This window comes from Carlito syrichta, unplaced genomic scaffold, assembly GCF_000164805.1.
Source record: "Carlito syrichta isolate Samal-C Ts95f unplaced genomic scaffold, Tarsius_syrichta-2.0.1 Scaffold308199, whole genome shotgun sequence".
Lineage (NCBI taxonomy): Eukaryota > Metazoa > Chordata > Mammalia > Primates > Tarsiidae > Carlito > Carlito syrichta.
The window spans coordinates 10,696-27,161 of record NW_007252295.1 but is presented as its reverse complement, the minus strand read 5'-3'; the positions used below and the strand labels follow the sequence as shown (position 1 = coordinate 27,161).

The window sequence follows — 16,466 nt, the reverse complement described above, 5'->3', positions numbered from 1 at the left end:
CTCCAAGTCAACAACAACAACAAAAAAAAGAAGTAAAAGTTCTGCTGGGGGTAAAAATTCAAATTCCACAGAAGCATCTTAAGAAGAAAGCAAAAGAGTCACTCTTCAAACATACTGTGTGTTCCTTTAAACGAAGCAGGTGTGACATCTCTTGGTCCATTAAAATAGCTTCATCAAGCAGAACCAAAACGTTCCACAGCTCAGGGGTTGGGAATGATGCCTCCCCTACCCCAAGCTGGGTGGCCACAAGCAAGGCACTCAACTGTCTGCACCTCAGTGTCCTTATCTGTAACGAGGACCATCACGGGGCACCGATTCCTAATGCTACGGAGAATTGCACGAAAGTATCCCCACCAAGTCCTCAGTGCAGGGTTGGCCCACGTGCGTGCCTGAGACGTTAGCTCCTCCGACGGTTACGATTCACTTCACACCCCACAGGCCTGTCCCTGTCAACACATTCCGATCCAAGGCTCCCTGGCAAACAGTTGCTTGGTTACCCAGGGCGCGGTTTTGTTAATTCATCTAATGAGTCCCCCGCTGAGGGGCGCCGGTTGATTGAACGAGTCTCCTCTGACAGGTGCTTACGTCGTGCTTTCCAGTTTGGAAGATGTTCATCAACAATGTGCAAGGAACGCCTCCCACACGAGGCTGGTCACGCTGGCCGTTTCCTCAGTGTAGTTCTGACCTCAGGTTCAAAGCGGTGTAATTGGAATACAGAGGTGCTCGTGGTTAGGATGCCAGGGTACTCGCAGAATATGGGGTGCTCACGGTTAGAATGTGGGGATGTTCATGGTTAGAATACGGGGTGCTCATGGTTAGAGTCAGGTGCTCATGGTTAGAATATAGGGGTGTTTATAGATAAAATGCAGGGGAGTTCATGGTTATAATGTGGGGGTGCTCATGATTAGAATGTGGGACACTCATGGTTAGAATATAGGGGTGTTTATAGTTAAAATGCAGGGGTGTTCATGGTTAGAATGTGGAGTGCAGGCCGGGCGCGGTTGCTCACGCTTATAATCCCAGCACTTTGGGAGGCTGAGGGAAAGGATTGCCTGAGCCCACCGTTTCAAGACCAGCCTGGACAACTCGAAGAGATCTCGTCTCTACAATAAATCAAGAAAAATTAGCCAAATGTGGTGACGCATGCCTGTAGTTCCAGCTACTTGGAAGCTGAGGTGGAAGGATTGCCGGAGCCCAGCAAGTCCATGCTGGGGTGGCCGTGAGTGTGCCACTGCGCTTCAGCCTGGGTGACAGAGTGGGACTCTGACTCAAAACAAGCAAACAAACAAAAAGAATGTGGAGTTCACCTGGTTAGGATGTCAGAGTGTTCATGGTCAGAGTCGGGTGCCCACGGTTAGGATGTGGGCGTGTACAGCTGGAACTGGGAGGACTCAGGGTTGGCATGCTGGGAGCACAGGCTCGGTCCCTGGACCCCTTCCTTCTCCAGTCTCATTCTCACGTGAAATCCTGCCTGCAGGGTGACAGCTCCCACGCATCATCCCCGCCCAGATCTGTTCCCTGAGCAAGGGCCCCATCCACTCAGCATGGCCGTGAGGAGGCGCCTCGGCTGTGTCCTCCCCACATCAGGGCTCCTGAGGCTGCTTCTCCTCCCACTCCGTCTACTGTCTTCTCCCCTGCGTCCGTGGCAGCTCCATCCTCTGTGTGCTCAGGTCAGAGGCTGCGGTGCCACCTCTGATGGCCCCCTCCTCTCCGACCACCTGCCCTCTGCCAGGGGGTCCTGACCATCCTCCCTTCAGAGCAAACCCAGACCCCAGTCCCCCTCGCTGCCTTCATTGCGCGATGCTGACCTAAGGCAGCACCTCGCCTGATTGTTGCAACAGCCTTGGAGCTGCATCCTCTCACCCCCACCCAGCAGCCATTGTGGGCCTGTTGAACTCACCTCACTCACAGCCCTGGGCCTCCACGCTCCTCCTCTGCCCTTGTCTTTAGTGATGATCTGTCTCCTCCTGTGGCTCCCTCCACTCTGGTCCCTCGCCACACTGCCCTCCTCACTGTTTTCCGCAAGCGCCAAGCAGGCTTCCACCACAGGGCTTTTGCACTTGCTGTTCCCATTGCCTGGGATGCTCTTCCCCAGATATCTGCGTGGCTCCCTCCCTTACTTCTTTCACTGAGGTGGTTTTTCAAGCTCCAGCTTCTCTGTGAGACTTTCTTTAATTTTTGTCTAATTTAATTTTTGAGTCAGAATCTCACTCTGTCACCTGCAGTGCAGTGGCATGAACATGGCCCACCGCAGCCTTGACCTCCTGGGCTCAGATGATCCTGCCTCAGTCTTCCATGTAGGTGAGATAATAGGTACATGCCACTATGCCCAGCTGATTTTTTCAGTTCTTTCTTTCTTTCGTTTTTTTTTTTTTTTGGAGACAAGTTCTCACTGTGTTGCTGCCCAGGCTGGTCTCGAACTCCTAGCCTCAAGTGATCCTCCTGCTTTGGCCTCCCAAAATGTGAGTCACCGTGCCCAGCAAGGCTTTTGGTTTGGAAAGTATTGTTGGTTGGTCACTCTATTTAAGCACTTATCGCATCCGATATGCTCTATGCTTTACTTATTTATTTTGTTGATTGTCTCCCACACTAGAATATAAACCCCACAAAGGCAGAACTTTTTGTCTCACTCACTGCCATATTTCTAGTGCAAGAACTGCATTTGATTCCTAGAAGATGCTCAGTATTAGTGGCATGCATGAATGAACTCATGGTTGGCCTGGTCCCCAGAGAGATTTTGCCAATAAGACATTGTTGGGTTTTTTAAAACACCCTGCAGGAGGGAAGAGACCTCGGGTTGGAGGCAGGAAAACTGCTGGCCCTGTGATGGGCAAAGACCATGCACGTTGGTTCTTCCTTTGAGGACAGAGCCCAGCAGTGACTGGACCAGCAGGTAACAGCTGAGGGTGTCCCAGCCCAGACTGGGGCCGCTGGATGTAGCCTGCTGACCACGGCTACCCTCTAGTGGTCTCTTGTGGAATAGCAGCCTTACCCGTCAGTGGGATGGGGTGTCAGCGACAGAGGTGTTCTTCCTACCCACCTTCTCCCTCCTCTTGCCCCTTTCTTCACCCTCTTTCCCCCTCCTTACGCTTCCCCTCATCTCTGCTCATCTTATTGTTCTGCTACCTTGTGGAAAGAGCTTTGGCCTTAGTTCACTGGGTTAAAACCTGGTTCTGGGCTGGGCATGGTGGCTCAAGCCTGTCATCCCAGCACTCTGAGAGGCCGAGGTGAGAGGACTGCCTGAGCCCAGGGGTTCGAGACCCGCCTGGGCAACTTGGTGCGACTTTGTCTCTACAATAAATCAAAAATTAGCCAGGCGTGGTAGTGCGCGGTTGTGGTTCCGGCTACATGGAAAGCTGAGGCAGAAGGATCGCCTGAGCCTGGCAAGTTGATGCTGAGGTGGCTGTGAGAGTGTCACTGCACTCCAGCCTGGGGCAACAGAGTGAGACCCCGAGTCAAAAAGAAAAAAATCTGGTTCTGGCATCTACTAACTGTGCAATCTTGAGCTAATTACTAAACCTCTCTGCATTGGTGTCCTCATCTGGAAAATGGGGATTATATAACTCTTGGTGGAAAAATGAGATAATCTACGTAAAGCACCTAACACAGTGCCTGGCCCAATAAGTGTTTGTTTATCATTATTATCATTATTATTATTTGAGACAGAGTCTCATTGTTGCCCAGGCTGGAGTGCAACAGTGTGATCATAGCTCATGGCTGCCTCAAACTCCTGGGTTCAAGAGATCCTCCTGCCTCAGCCTCCTGAGTAGCTAGGACGGCAGGCATGTGCCACCACACCAGGCTAGTTAGAAATATACACTGGGGTACCAAAAAAAGTGTACATACATGTTAAGTGATGTTATTTATGTATTACTTTTTGAAGTACTTTTCAGAAGTGTCTGGATGCTGATGGTAACCACTTTAAACACCTCTTATAATTGCAGAAGTCAAGCACGACTTGTATTCATCTTTTGCTATCGGCATATATTTTTCCTTTTTAAAACACGTGTACATTTTTTTAGAGACAGAGTCTCACTATGTTGCCCGGGCTGTTCTTGAACTCCTGGCCTCAAGCTCACCTCAGCCTCCCAAAGTGCTGGGATTACAGGTGTGAGTCATCGTGCTGGCCTACTTATTATTATTATTACTGGCACTCCACAGAGACTCAACCACTGGTGTTTTGCTTGCTTTCTTCATCCCAGGTGACCCAGGGTACATTGGCTCATGCAGGTCCTCTTAAGCAACGCTCATACCTCCCCATCGCAGACCATTTACATCAGAACCCTTGGGTGGTGTTTCAATGCAGACATTGGTGTTTTTTCAGGTTTAAATTAGCTTATGTCATCAACAAGGGTACCTGCACAATGAATATGTGTATACCTCCCTTGAATTGTATCCCACAATTTTAAAATAAAAATTAAAAGAGAAAAAATAATAATAAATTAACTTATGTGTATGTTTTCACCAGCATTTTTTAAAGCTTGTTAGAAGACACACGTGAGCAGGCCTGGCTGAGAACCACACGAGAGTGACCAACAGTCCTGAGCTACCTGGGACTTTCCCAGGCTTAGCACTGAAAGACCCATGGCCAGGAGCCCCCTCCATCTTGGGCAAGCCGATTCCTTTCCCAGAATGGAACATGCCTCTATTTTCTGAATCCCAAATCAGGTCACATGATCTGGGCACCGATGACTGGAATCGATGACATGAAAGAGCAGCTCGGGGTAGTGGGTCCCTGAGGCCGCAGGGTAAACCTGCAGTGAGAGCTGGACTCTGACTGGAAACAGAGAGGCAGGGACAGCTGGGCATGGCTCAGTCAGACAGGTCCCCGTCATCAGGCCTGCTGGGGGTCCAGCCGCTGGCTGCTCGCTCCATGGCCTTCACCCAGCGGCCCCTCAGCTCCTCCGTCTCGGCCTTGAAAGTGTAGAGCTGGCCGGACTGTTGCAGCTGGAAGACCCGGGGATCCCCCTGAGGTCCAGTGGTCACCTGGTAGCCCAGCAGGGGGATGGAGGTGTGAGCCCGCACGTCCTGGGGAGAGAAGAGAGCAGTGGGCCGCTGTCCCCTCAGTCAGTCCTGTCGCCCCAGACAGCCACGGGACAGTCACAGTCACATATCGCAGCTCACACCCCAAACCGTACAAAGAGGGCAGGCTCGTGGGGGGACAGAGTGGAAGAGTAGAGAACTGGCCACCCCTGAGGGCAAAGCAGCTATGACCTGGAGTCTCGGTCCGGCTCTGAAACCTACTAAGTCGGGGACTCAAGGGTGCCACAGCCTCACTGGGCCTCAGTCTCTTTCTCTGACATAGGAGGCCAACCACACTCACGGCCCAACCTCCTCCCCATCTCCACCCACAGAGGGAAGGCCAAGGCCTGGGCGGGGCGGGCAGTGGCCTCACCTGAGGGGCGGCATAGACATAGAGCACGAGTGGGTCATCATGAGGGATCACACACCATCCCCGGGGGCCGCTCTTGCCCCACCTGTCCCCGACGAGCTGCAGGAAGCTGCACACCAGGCTCTGGTCCGGCCCCGCAGAGGCCCCTTTCTGGAACCAGACATAGGGACATTCAGGGAAGACGGCATGCCCAAGGTCAGCCTGTGGGCTTGACAGGCCCTTCTGCTGGTCCTTGAAGCAACACTGCCCTTGTGGCTTGGAAAGGTCTGGTCGTGGGCCTGTGGTCCAGAGCCAGCCAGTGGCAGGGCTGCAGTCAAAGCCCAGCCAGCCTGAGCGTGTAGACCCACAGGATGGGTGCGGGGACTGCTTGCCACCTGCAAGCTATTCCAGGGAACAGAATCGGGGGTCCCAGAAGGGGCTGATCAACTCCAGGAGTGTTGCCTGCTGGTTGGGGAAGGCTTGGGCAGTGGCTAGGTCTGGAAGGACGGGGATGGTTAGGAAGGGCAGAGACAGCCTGGGCAACACAGCAAGACCCCGTCTCTACAACACAATCAAAGAAATTAGCCAGGTGTGTTGCCTGCCTGTGGTTCCAGCTATTCGGGAGGCTGAGGTGGAAGGATCACCTGAGCCCAGGAGGTTGAGGCTGTGGCGGTGAGCCATGATCGTGCCACCGAACTTCAACCCGGGTGACAGAATGAGACCCTTACCCAAAAAAATGGGGCAGCAGATGTTCATGGGGAAGAAACCCGCTTGAACCAGAGAGTTACTCTCAGTTGGACTAGGCTGGACCCTCTCCCACCTCCAGGAGACAGCAGAGGTTAACCTGGCCTTTATGAGGCAGGGCCGGGGGTGGTGGTGACCCTTGCTGGGCTGGGTGATATTTCTGTGCCAAGCTGAAAACAGCAGGTACCCATCGGGGAGCGCCTGTGGGGGTGGGGGTCGGGGTGGTTCAAGAGGCCTCAAGGGCTGCAGAAGGAGCATCCGTGCTGAGGCCCAGAGCGGGCTCCCAACTTGCCGTGGGACCTTGGGCAAGTCACTTCTCTGGGCCTGGGTCTCCATGGGATAGGACCAGCTCGTCCTCAAAGTCCCTTCCGGTTAGAATGGAGTCTCCGCTCTGCCTGTTGGGACAGGGCCTGGGGATATAACGTGAACTACCAAGGCGCTGTGCTGGGACTGGACAGGGACAGAGGGGAGGGCGCAGGAACCTGGACCACCGCCTTCCGCCAGAAGTTGCTTCCGAATTATCATAATACTATAAGAAAGGGTTTGGCGTGGTGGGGGATATTGGCAGTTGAGGGAAACTGCCAGGGGAGGGAAGAGCCCACCTCCTCAACAACGGCACCTGCATAATGAACATCTGTATACCTCTCCTGCCTTGTACCCTACATCTTTAAAATTTAAAAAAAAGCAGTTGCTTCCGTCTGGTGACACCGTCGGTGTCGTCGGGGCTGCGGGGAGAGGCCTGGGGTCCACAGGCAGAGAAAGAAGGTCGGGGGAACGGGAAGGACCCCGGCTGGCTTGTTCCTCGGCACCAGGCAAGGCCGGCTTGGGGGGGGCGCGTGGGGCGCACATTCACAGAAGGACAGGTGGCGCCGGGGGCGGCGGCCCTCACCCTCACCTCCAGGATGCCCCGCCTCCTGTCCTCTTTGTCCTCGGGGAGCACGTTTCCAGTCAGGAACGTGTAGCAGTCGAAGCAGACTCTGTTGGGCCGGTTGTCGTCGTACTTGAGCTCGGCCCGGTAGTCGGAGCACCTGGCACACACCACCTGGGCGGGGAGGAGGCGCAGGAGGGGACTGGGGCCTGGGGCCTGGGGAAGGGCCGGGTTCGAGCTTGGCCAGGGAGGCGGGGCCCGAGAGCACCCGGAAGCAGGAGAGAGGGCAAGAGTGAGAGGAGTGGAGAGGAGTGGAGTGAGAGGGCGAGGTGTTCCCCCAGGCTGGCGGAGGCCCAACTGCCTGGAGGCTGCAGCGTCTGGGGAGCTCAGGCTCTGGGCTCCCAAGTCAGGGGCTTGAGGCCTGGCCTCCACTGCTCAGGCCCTAGTTTCTGTCCCCTCCAATCCCCTCTTGTGAGGACAGGGGTGAACCCAGGGACTTGCTCAGGACACACCCCTGGCATCTGACTCACTTTCTCAAACACTCTCTCCTCTTACCTAGCTCTCCCAGTGATCCCTCAGGTAAGCAGGGCAAGGATTTTGTCTTCACGGGACCCGAGGGCCACACAACTAACTGGCAGACAGGCTCTCCACAAACAGGGTGTGTCTTTGAAGTCCCACAGTTTAGCTTTAAGATTTCACGCAAACTTTGCATTCTGCTTGGTCATGGAGTCAGGTGTATTCTAATATAACAATGATGGGGCCAGGTGTTGTGCCTCGCGCCTGTAATCTCAGCACTTTGGGAGGCTGAGGCAGGAGGATTGCTTGAGGTCAGCAGTTCAAGACCAGCTTAGGCAATATAGCAAGATCCCGTAGCTACAAAAAATTTTTAAAAATCAGCCAGGCATGGTGGCACATGCCTGCAGGTCCCAGTTACTCAGGAGGCTGAGGCAGGAGGATCACTTGAGCCCAGGAGTTTGAGGCTGAAGTGAACTATGAGCACATCACTGCACTCCAGCCTGGGCAACAGAGCAAGAACCTGGCTAAGAATAAGAAAAGATGGGCTGGTTGTTTTTGCCATGAGAACTCTGGAGCGGAGCCCACCTCAGCCCACCATGGAGAAGCCCCCCAGAGACCAACTGCAAATTATGCTGGGGAGTCCAGGTAAAAAAGACCTGAGCAGGCTGGACTCGGTAGCTCAGCCTGTAATCCCAGCACTTTGGGAGGCCAAGGCGAGTGAATTGCCTGAGCCCGCGGGTTTGAGACCAGCCCAGGCAACTTGGCAAGACCTTGTATCTACAATAAAAGAATTAGCCAGATATGGTAGCATGCACCCGTAGTTCTGGCTACTTGGAAGGCTGAGGCGGAAGAATCGCCAGCGCCCAGAAGGTTGACACTGGGGTGGTCACGAGTGTGCCACTGCACTCCAGCCAGGACGACAGAGTGAGACTCCAACTTAAAAACAAAAAACAAAAACAGAGACCTGAGCAGGCTTGGAGAAAACATGGCATGCTGCAAGGTATGACTTCGAGGAAACCTGGGGTATCCCAAGGGTGCAGGCTTGGAGATGGAGGGTGAGAAAAAAGGGGTGGAGGAGGAGGGTTACCCATCAGCAGCACCGGCGCTCTGGGAACGATCCGTGTGCCCACACAACATGGCCTGGGAGGGGCCCAAGAGAGCCTGGGCCTGCCCCACCCTTGCCAGGATTCCTGTCTGGCAGGCAGGGGAGACAGAAACTGGCGCCCGAACCATTGAAAGGATGACTCACCGGCTCACCAAGCACGAAGATCTGCAGGAGCCCAAGAACTCCACAACCAAGACCGGGGCACCTCATGCAGCCTCACGGGCCTTTGGCTACCTTGGGAGCACTTTCTTTTTTTTTTTTTTCTGAGTTGGAGTCTCACTCTGTCACCCAGGCTGGAGTGCAGTGGCACACTCACGACCACCCCAGCCTCGACTTGCTGGGCTCCGGGGATCCTTCCGCCTCAGCCTTCCGAGTAGCTGGAACTACAGGTGTGCACTACCATGCCTGGCTGATTTTTGATTTATTGTAGAGATGAGGTCTCACCAAGTTGCCCAGGCGGGTCTTGAACCCACGGGCTCAGGCAATCCACTTACCTCAGCCTCAGATTACAGGCTGAGCCACCAAGCCCGGCTAGATCTCACTATGTTAGCCAGGCTGATCTTGAACTCCTGGGTTCAAGCAATCCTCCCAAAGTGCTGGGATTACAGGCTGAGCCATCGAGCCTGGCCTATTTCATTTTTTATTGGGAGATTTACAATCTTACATCTCATTTGTAAATAGTTATTTTCTCCTTCACCCACTTTATTTTTTTTTTCTCTTTTTTTAGTGTCAGGCAGGGGGTGGTGGCGCACACCTGTAATCCCCGCACTCTGGGAAGCCAAGGTGAGAAAATTACTTGAGCCCCAGGGTTCGAGATCAGCCTGGGCAACTAGTGAGATCTCATCTCTACAAAACATCAAAAAATTAGCTGGGCACGGTGGTGCACTCCTGTAGTCCCAGGTGCTAAGGAGGCTGAGGTGGAAGGATCATCTGAGCCCGGGAGGTCGAGGTTGTGGTGAGCCGTGGTCATGCCACTGAACTCCAGCCTGGGTGATAGAGTGAGACCTTGACTCCAAAAGAAAAATGTCAAACCTACAGACAAAATGGAAGAAAACAATGATACCACATACGAAATTCACCAATTGCTAACGTTTTTGCTGCATTTTCTTTCTCTTGATATGCATGTATGCATTTTATTTTTTCTGAACTGTTTGAGAATAAATTACAGTCGTCATGACACCTCTCCCTTAAATATGTAGCTGCATCTCCTAAGAAGGCCGTTCCTTTACCAATCACAATGTCATGGTCACACTTGAGAAATTTAACACTGATACGATATTATTATCTCTATACGGTGCATAATCAAATTTCCCCCGATTATCCCAATAATGACGTTGGTAGCTTCTCCTCCCAATCCAGGATTCAAGCAAGGACCATGTATTTCATTTAGTTTATTTCATCCTATAATTGAGACCAGATCTCGCTATGCTGCCAGATCTTGACCTCCTGGCCCCTAGTGATCCTCCTGCCTCAGCCTCCCAAAGTGCTGGGATTATAGGCACAAGCCACCACGCCCAGCCTAGTTGTCAGAACATTTAATATTTTAAGCTGGAAGGTGGGTATATGGGTGTTGTTATTCTTTGTGCCACTTTGTATATTTTAAAAAACGACTTAAAATAATTGTTTAGGAACTACTGTGAGTCGATTCAACTCTTACTCACAGATGTGAATCACCGAGAACAGTAGCTAATCGCCAGTCCTTTGTGGTTGGCTTTGGGGTGTTAACTCATCACTTGCATCTGAAGCAGGTGTGTCCTCAGCCCTAGAAATTTGCTCTGTGCCCTGATGGCAGTTTTAAACCTTTGGAGGACACCTCCCTGACAGGCCCCAACCTCTCCAACGGGGTTCCTCCCATTACGGGAGGGCAAGGGAGACTGAGGTGGCAAAGCCGTCTCCCAGCAGGTGACTCCCTGCCACCTGGTGCCCTCCTGCGCCATGGAGGAGGGGAAGAAAAGGGAGAAGGAGGATAGGGAAAGGAGAGCGCTTTCTTTGCCGAATCCTCACCCTGGAGGAAGGCAGCATATCCCCAAGGTGTGGGTGAGGAAACTGAGGCATGAGCCAGGTGGGTAGAACCAGCAACAGAACTGACCAGGTGCCAAGGTGCAGGGACGTGCCGAGGGGGGAGGGGACAGTGAGCCAGGAGGGGCGAGAAGAGGATGGCAGGATGGCAGGGGGTGAGCGGGTGGGTGCCAGGGCAGGGGCAGTCAGGGGAGGTGCAAAGCCAGAGGGCACAGGGTGGATGCCTCCCCGACACACAGAACTAGAGGCCTTTTCCTCTGTCTGGGGCTGGAGGCCTCGGAAATGCTAAGAAGGCAGTGGGTCAACAGGGTGAACTTGGGAGGGTGCCTAGCCAGGCACTGAGCCTCTCTGGACTTCATTTTCCCATCTATAAAATGGGGAAATAGCAACTCCTGCTTCAAGGCGTGCCATGAGGGCGAACTGAGGTAGCACACGGGCCTAGCTCGGAGCTTAGTGCCTGATGCTCCTGGGTGCACTGATTAAAGCCGGAAGAGTTGACCAGAAAGGAGTGGGGACCAGGACCTGAGCTGGGAGGGCAGGGGCATAGGCAGGATAGCTGGAGGGCTAGACGGAACAGACGGAGGCCTAGGCAGGACAGGGGGAGGGTTAGGTGGGACAGGTGGAGGCCTAGATGGGACAGGTGGAGGGCTGGTTGGGATGGGTAAAAGGCTGGTCAGGACAGGCAGAGGGCTAGGTGGGACAGGTAGAGGATGGGGAGACAGGTGGAGGGATAGTCGGGACAGGCAGAGGCCCGCATGGGGCAGGTGAAGGGCTGGTCAGGACAGGCAGAGACCTGGGTGGAACAGGCAGAGGCCTGGGGAGGACAGGCAGAGGCCTAGATGGGACAAGGGAGACCTGGTCAGGGCAGGTGCAGGCCTAGGCGCAACTGGAGTACTCACGTAGCCGCAGGCCCGGCAATGGTGGCGGCGGCGTGTCAGGGCGTTGAAGGGGCCCTGGCAGCGCATGCACATGGTCACCATCTTGTCTCGGACCCACTGTGGCGCCCGGAGGCCCAGCTCCTCGGACTGCAGCTGTGGGACAGGGAAGCATGGGCGGCCTGGGCGCGCCTGACCCTTTTTGCCTGTTCTCCTTGGGGCCCTCTGCCCGCCTGCCCGCAGCAGGGGTTCCCTGTGTTGTGGCTCCCGGCGACTTCCCATGAAGCTGAGCGCACTGATCAAGACCTTATGATAGATTCACTGTATGATTCCCATTTCACAGGTGAAGAAACCGAGGCTCAGGGAGTCAAGCGACTCAGCAAAGCCACCCAGCAAGCCAGAGTTCAGAGCTCAGTGCCGGATGCAAGTCACAGCCCCACCCCACCTGCCTTCCACCCTTCCTTGGTCTTACATTTCTCACACCCCTTCAAACCCAAACTGTCCTGTCCCCACAGCCGGAGCTATGCAGAGGGCCCAGGGCTGCCAGCTACCGCGGCATACAGGGGCCTGCAAGGAAGTGCTACCCACGGGAAGACTCTGGCGCCAAGTCACTGAGCAGGGGGACGGGGGGTGGGAGGGCTACCCCCGGTTCCTTCAAACCACCCCTGGTGGGTGACACTCCCTGTCCCTCTGAGCTGGCGCAGGCAGAGCAGAGAGGAAACCGGCTCCGTGCGGCCTGGCGGCCCAGCAAGGGATGCAGAAGGCTCCGTCCGCTCACCTCCTGCTCCTGGGCGCCTCCCTCGGGCCCCTGGCACGCAGCCTTGAAGGTTTCATTGCGCTTCTCGATTTGGTCAATAGCGGCTTGGCAGGCCTGGGGGGAGGAGGCGACTGAGGGGTGTGTGTGTGTGGGGGTGCTGCTCATCTGTCCCCTTCCACCCACCCAAGAGACACTGCTGAAAGTTGACCGGGTGCTGCCATGTCCTGGGTTCCAAGCACATGTGTGGTGAGTTATGGGAGGAGACACTATTAGCCCCAGATTATGGATGCAAAAACCGAGGCCAGCAGCCACAAAAAAGATTGACATCATGTTCTTGGCTGCAACGTGGGTGGAGTTGGAGATCCTCCTCCTAAGTGAACTGACTCATAAAGAGAAAACCAAACACCCCATGTTCTCACTCATACACGGGAGATAAATGGCCGCAGAGGTGGAAAAAACAGACACCAATTCAGGGGGGAGAGGGGAGAGGCGTTAGGGTTCAGATATTACCTACAGGTGACAATGTTCAGTCTCTGGGGAACGGACCCCCTGAGACCCGATCCCCACCACTACACAATAGGTCCATGTAACAGACAAGCACACGTACCCCCTGAATCTAAAATAAAAATGGAAAGGAAAAAAAAAAAAACCCTGAGGGTCAGAGAAGTTAAGTGACTCGCCCCAGGCTGCCCAGCTAGGCATGGAGTGGCAGCAAGATTTGAACCCAGATCTGACCCTAAACTAGCACAGAGCTAGGAAGAGCAGGTGGTAGCTGGGCATGTATACACACACACACACACACACACACACACACACACACACACCTGTACACACATGCACACACACGAATCTCTGCTCTGCCCCCCGCCCCAGCCTGAGCAGGCCAGGGTCTGCATCTGAGGGCCCCAGAGCGGTCCCATACCTGCACCCAGGAAAGCATTTCCTCCTGGGACCTGCTGGGAGAGTGAAGCAGGGGTGAGAAGTAGCCCCTCCCAGGGTTCCCGCCCGCCCGGCCCCCTCCTTACCGCGCCTGAAGCTCCAAGGTGCGCTGCTTCCCAGACACCAGGAAGGAGTGGGAGAACTCGGCGTCAGGCAGCTTCCGCACCTGCAAGAGGCGGCAGGGCGGCCCGTTCAGACTCGCCGTGCCCCCTCCTAGGCCCGGCACGGTGGAGGGGAGGGGGGTGCACCGTGCCCCAGCGCAGGTGCCTGCGGCTGGGCCCGGCTCTGGCCAAGTGGGCCCCGGCTGCCAGAATCTTAGCAGCTGCCAAGTTGGCCCAGCTGAGTGAGGCAGGGGTCTCGGTTCCTGCAATGAATTCACCCAGAGTTGGAACTGGATTTTAAAACTAGATGAGTTCGTGAGGGTCCCTTGTACCATTTTCCAGGTTTTAAAATGTCTATAACAAGGCCGGCGCAGTGGCTCAAGCCTGTAATCCCAGCACTCTGGGAGGCTGAGGCGAGAGGATTGACTGAGCCCACGGGTTTGAGACCAGCCTGGGCAACTTGGCGAGACTTCATCTCTACAATAAATCAAAAAATTAGCCAGGCATGGTGGCGCATGCCTGTAGTTCCAGCTACTTGGAAGGCTGAGATGGAAGGATCACCTGAGCCCAGCAGATTGACGCCCGGGTGGCTGTGAGCGTGCCACTGCACTCCAGCCTGGAAGACAGAGTAAGACTTCAACTCAAAAAAAAAATTAAAGTCCATAATAAAAGTTCCAGAAGATAATTTTCACAGCAATCTTAGGAAGCAGATGTTGTCATCCTCATGTAGAAGATGAGGACATGGAGGCTCAGAGAGGGCAAGAGACCTGCCTGAGGTCACACAGCATCTAAAGTGCTGTGGTAAGGATTCTAACTCAATTTTCAGCCCCCAGGAGTGAAGTGGAAGACAACTATTTCCGTCCTATCCCCAGAGTTCTGTAAGCACAGACCTCTGCCAGGTAGAGTGGAGAGAGATTTGCAAAGCTAAGTCAGAGCCCTAGAGCCCAAGGGCCTCTGAGTAGGGGAACGTTGGTGCCAATGCATTCAACGCTTGGGCTCCCTGCCACCTCCCTGCATACCTTCAGGTCCCAGAGAGCACTGAGTAGAGGCCCACCCTCCCGTGGGCTAGGCCTCAGTGGCTAATCAGACTAATCAGTCTCTCCCTCCAGAAGAGGCCTGACGTAATTTGGACTCAATGCCCTTGGCAATAGGAAGAACCCTTGGCTTCATAAAGGTCGTATGGAGAGAGGTGCTGGGGAAAGTCACCCAGCATCTGAGTACAAGGGACAAGGGGCTAGATTTGGGCAAAGTGGAATCGACCCGTAGCCCAAAGGCCAGGTAGCAAGCGACATCATAAGCGACATCATAAGGCTTGCCCAGGGCCTGGCTCCAGCAGTGAATGCACTGGAGAGAGAGAAGAGGTTTTGAGTCAGGGTTTTGCGCCATCACCCAGGCCAGAGTGCAGTGGCACAATCATGGCTCACTGCAGCCTCAACCTCCTGGACTCAGGCAATCCTTCCACCTCAGTGGCTCAGCCTGTAATCCCACGCCTTGTAAGGCTGAGGTGAGTGGATTACCTGAGCCCGTGGGTTCGAGACCCGTCTGGGCAACTTGGCCAGACCTCATCTCTACAACAAATCAAAAAATTAGCCGGGCATGGTAGCGCGCGCCTGTAGTTCCAGCTACTCGGAAGGCTGAGGCGGAAGGATCGCCAGAGCCCAGCAGGTAGAGACTGTGGTGTCCGGGAGTGGCCACTGCACTCCAGTCTGGGCGACAGAGTGAGACTCCAACTCAAAAAAAAAAATTTTTTTTTAAATTTTTTTTGTAGAGGCAAGGTCTCACTATGTTGCCCAGGCTGGTCTTGAACTCCTGGCCTCAAGCAATCCTCCCTCCCAATGCTGGGACTATAGATGTAGACCACCACATCCAGCCAACAGAAGAGATTTATAATCGGGTCAGGGAAAGGAAGGGAGACATCCAACATTTGCAGTCTAGAAGTAGGAAGAAACAGAATGCTTTTGATCGAGGGTACAGGGTGCCCCTGGGTTGTCCACACAGAGCCTCCAGCTCCAAACAAGGTTTCTTTCTTCCTTCCTTCCTTCCTTCCTTCCTTCCTTCTTTCTTTCTTTCTTTCTTCTTTCTTTGTAGGAGTCTCACTCTGTCACCTAGGATGGAATGTAGTGGCACGCTCATGGCTACTGCAGTCTTCACCTGCTGGGCTCAGGTGATCCTTCCATTTCAGCCTTCAGCCTTCCAAATAGCTGGAAATCTGTACAGGCATGTGCCACCATGTCCAGTTAATTTTTTGATTTATTGTAGAGATGTGGTCTCGCCAAATTACCCAGGCTTGTCTTGAATCTCTGGACTCAGGCAATCTTCTCTTCTCCACCTCCCAAAGTGCTGGAATTACAGGCATGAGCCAAACTAGGTTTCAAGAGGACAGTTTCCTGAGCTCTGTCATGGCAAGCCTCAACTTTCCCAGGTCTGCGTCAATTCAGTCCCCTGCTAGTCCGTACAGTGTCTTTGTGCTAATTAGAAAAGACCACTCTTCTTCAAAACACTTTACTGACATCTATTGGCAAACTGGCATCATATCCAAATTTTGTCGGAATAAGACATTTGACTGCCATCTGCAGGACAATTCTCCCTATAAATATAAAATCTGATACTGCATCATAGTCTGCTAATCTGTAGGTGGTACCCTCTGCATATTCTTGTGCAGTGCACAACCTGCACCGCTGTACGTGGAGTTCCTAGGTATGTGTGCCCACATCCCTTATTTTCTTCTGAACTGGCTCTGTCCAGGATGACAGAATATCAAGAGCAGGGTAGACCTTGGGACTGCTGTGAATGAGGCCTTCTTGACACCCAGGAAGGGGGAGGCCAGTGGATCACAGGCCAGTGGGAACCAGCATGGTGGTCAAAGGCCTGACCTGCCTCCAAATCTCAGACCCAGAAAGTGGTTCCCGCCCAGACGCTGGGCAGGCCAGCTCTGTATCTGCCAAACCCACACCATCCACGAGAGGGTGCTGTGTAGCCGCCGAAGTATCAGACGAGCTGCCTGGGACCGGCAAACACCAAGAACCTGGCACATGTGCCCTTGACATGCGCCCTAAGCACTGACCTCTCAGGCTGGGTTCTCTGCTTCCCCTCCCCTTCCCGTTCCCATCTCCCCCCCTTGCTCTCTAGCTCTCTTGGTTTGTTTTTTTTTTTTTTTTTTTTGGGGGGGGG

General features: G+C 54.1%; 1 protein-coding gene across 1 annotated transcript in view; it reads right to left on the bottom strand.

Moving 5' to 3' along the window:
• Nucleotides 1-4,439: 4,439 nt before the first annotated feature.
• Nucleotides 4,440-16,466, bottom strand: part of FGD2 (FYVE, RhoGEF and PH domain containing 2) — a 22,070-nt gene continuing 10,043 nt past the window's right edge. Inside the window, exons 9-15 of the mRNA XM_008065259.1 lie at nt 13,281-13,360; nt 13,178-13,208; nt 12,277-12,369; nt 11,523-11,654; nt 7,011-7,157; nt 5,396-5,542; nt 4,440-5,028 (exon numbers count right to left, since the gene is read on the bottom strand). Coding sequence (XP_008063450.1) covers nt 4,813-5,028; nt 5,396-5,542; nt 7,011-7,157; nt 11,523-11,654; nt 12,277-12,369; nt 13,178-13,208; nt 13,281-13,360 — 846 coding nt within the window. The 3' untranslated portion in view covers nt 4,440-4,812. The remainder of the gene's footprint in view (nt 5,029-5,395; nt 5,543-7,010; nt 7,158-11,522; nt 11,655-12,276; nt 12,370-13,177; nt 13,209-13,280; nt 13,361-16,466) is intronic.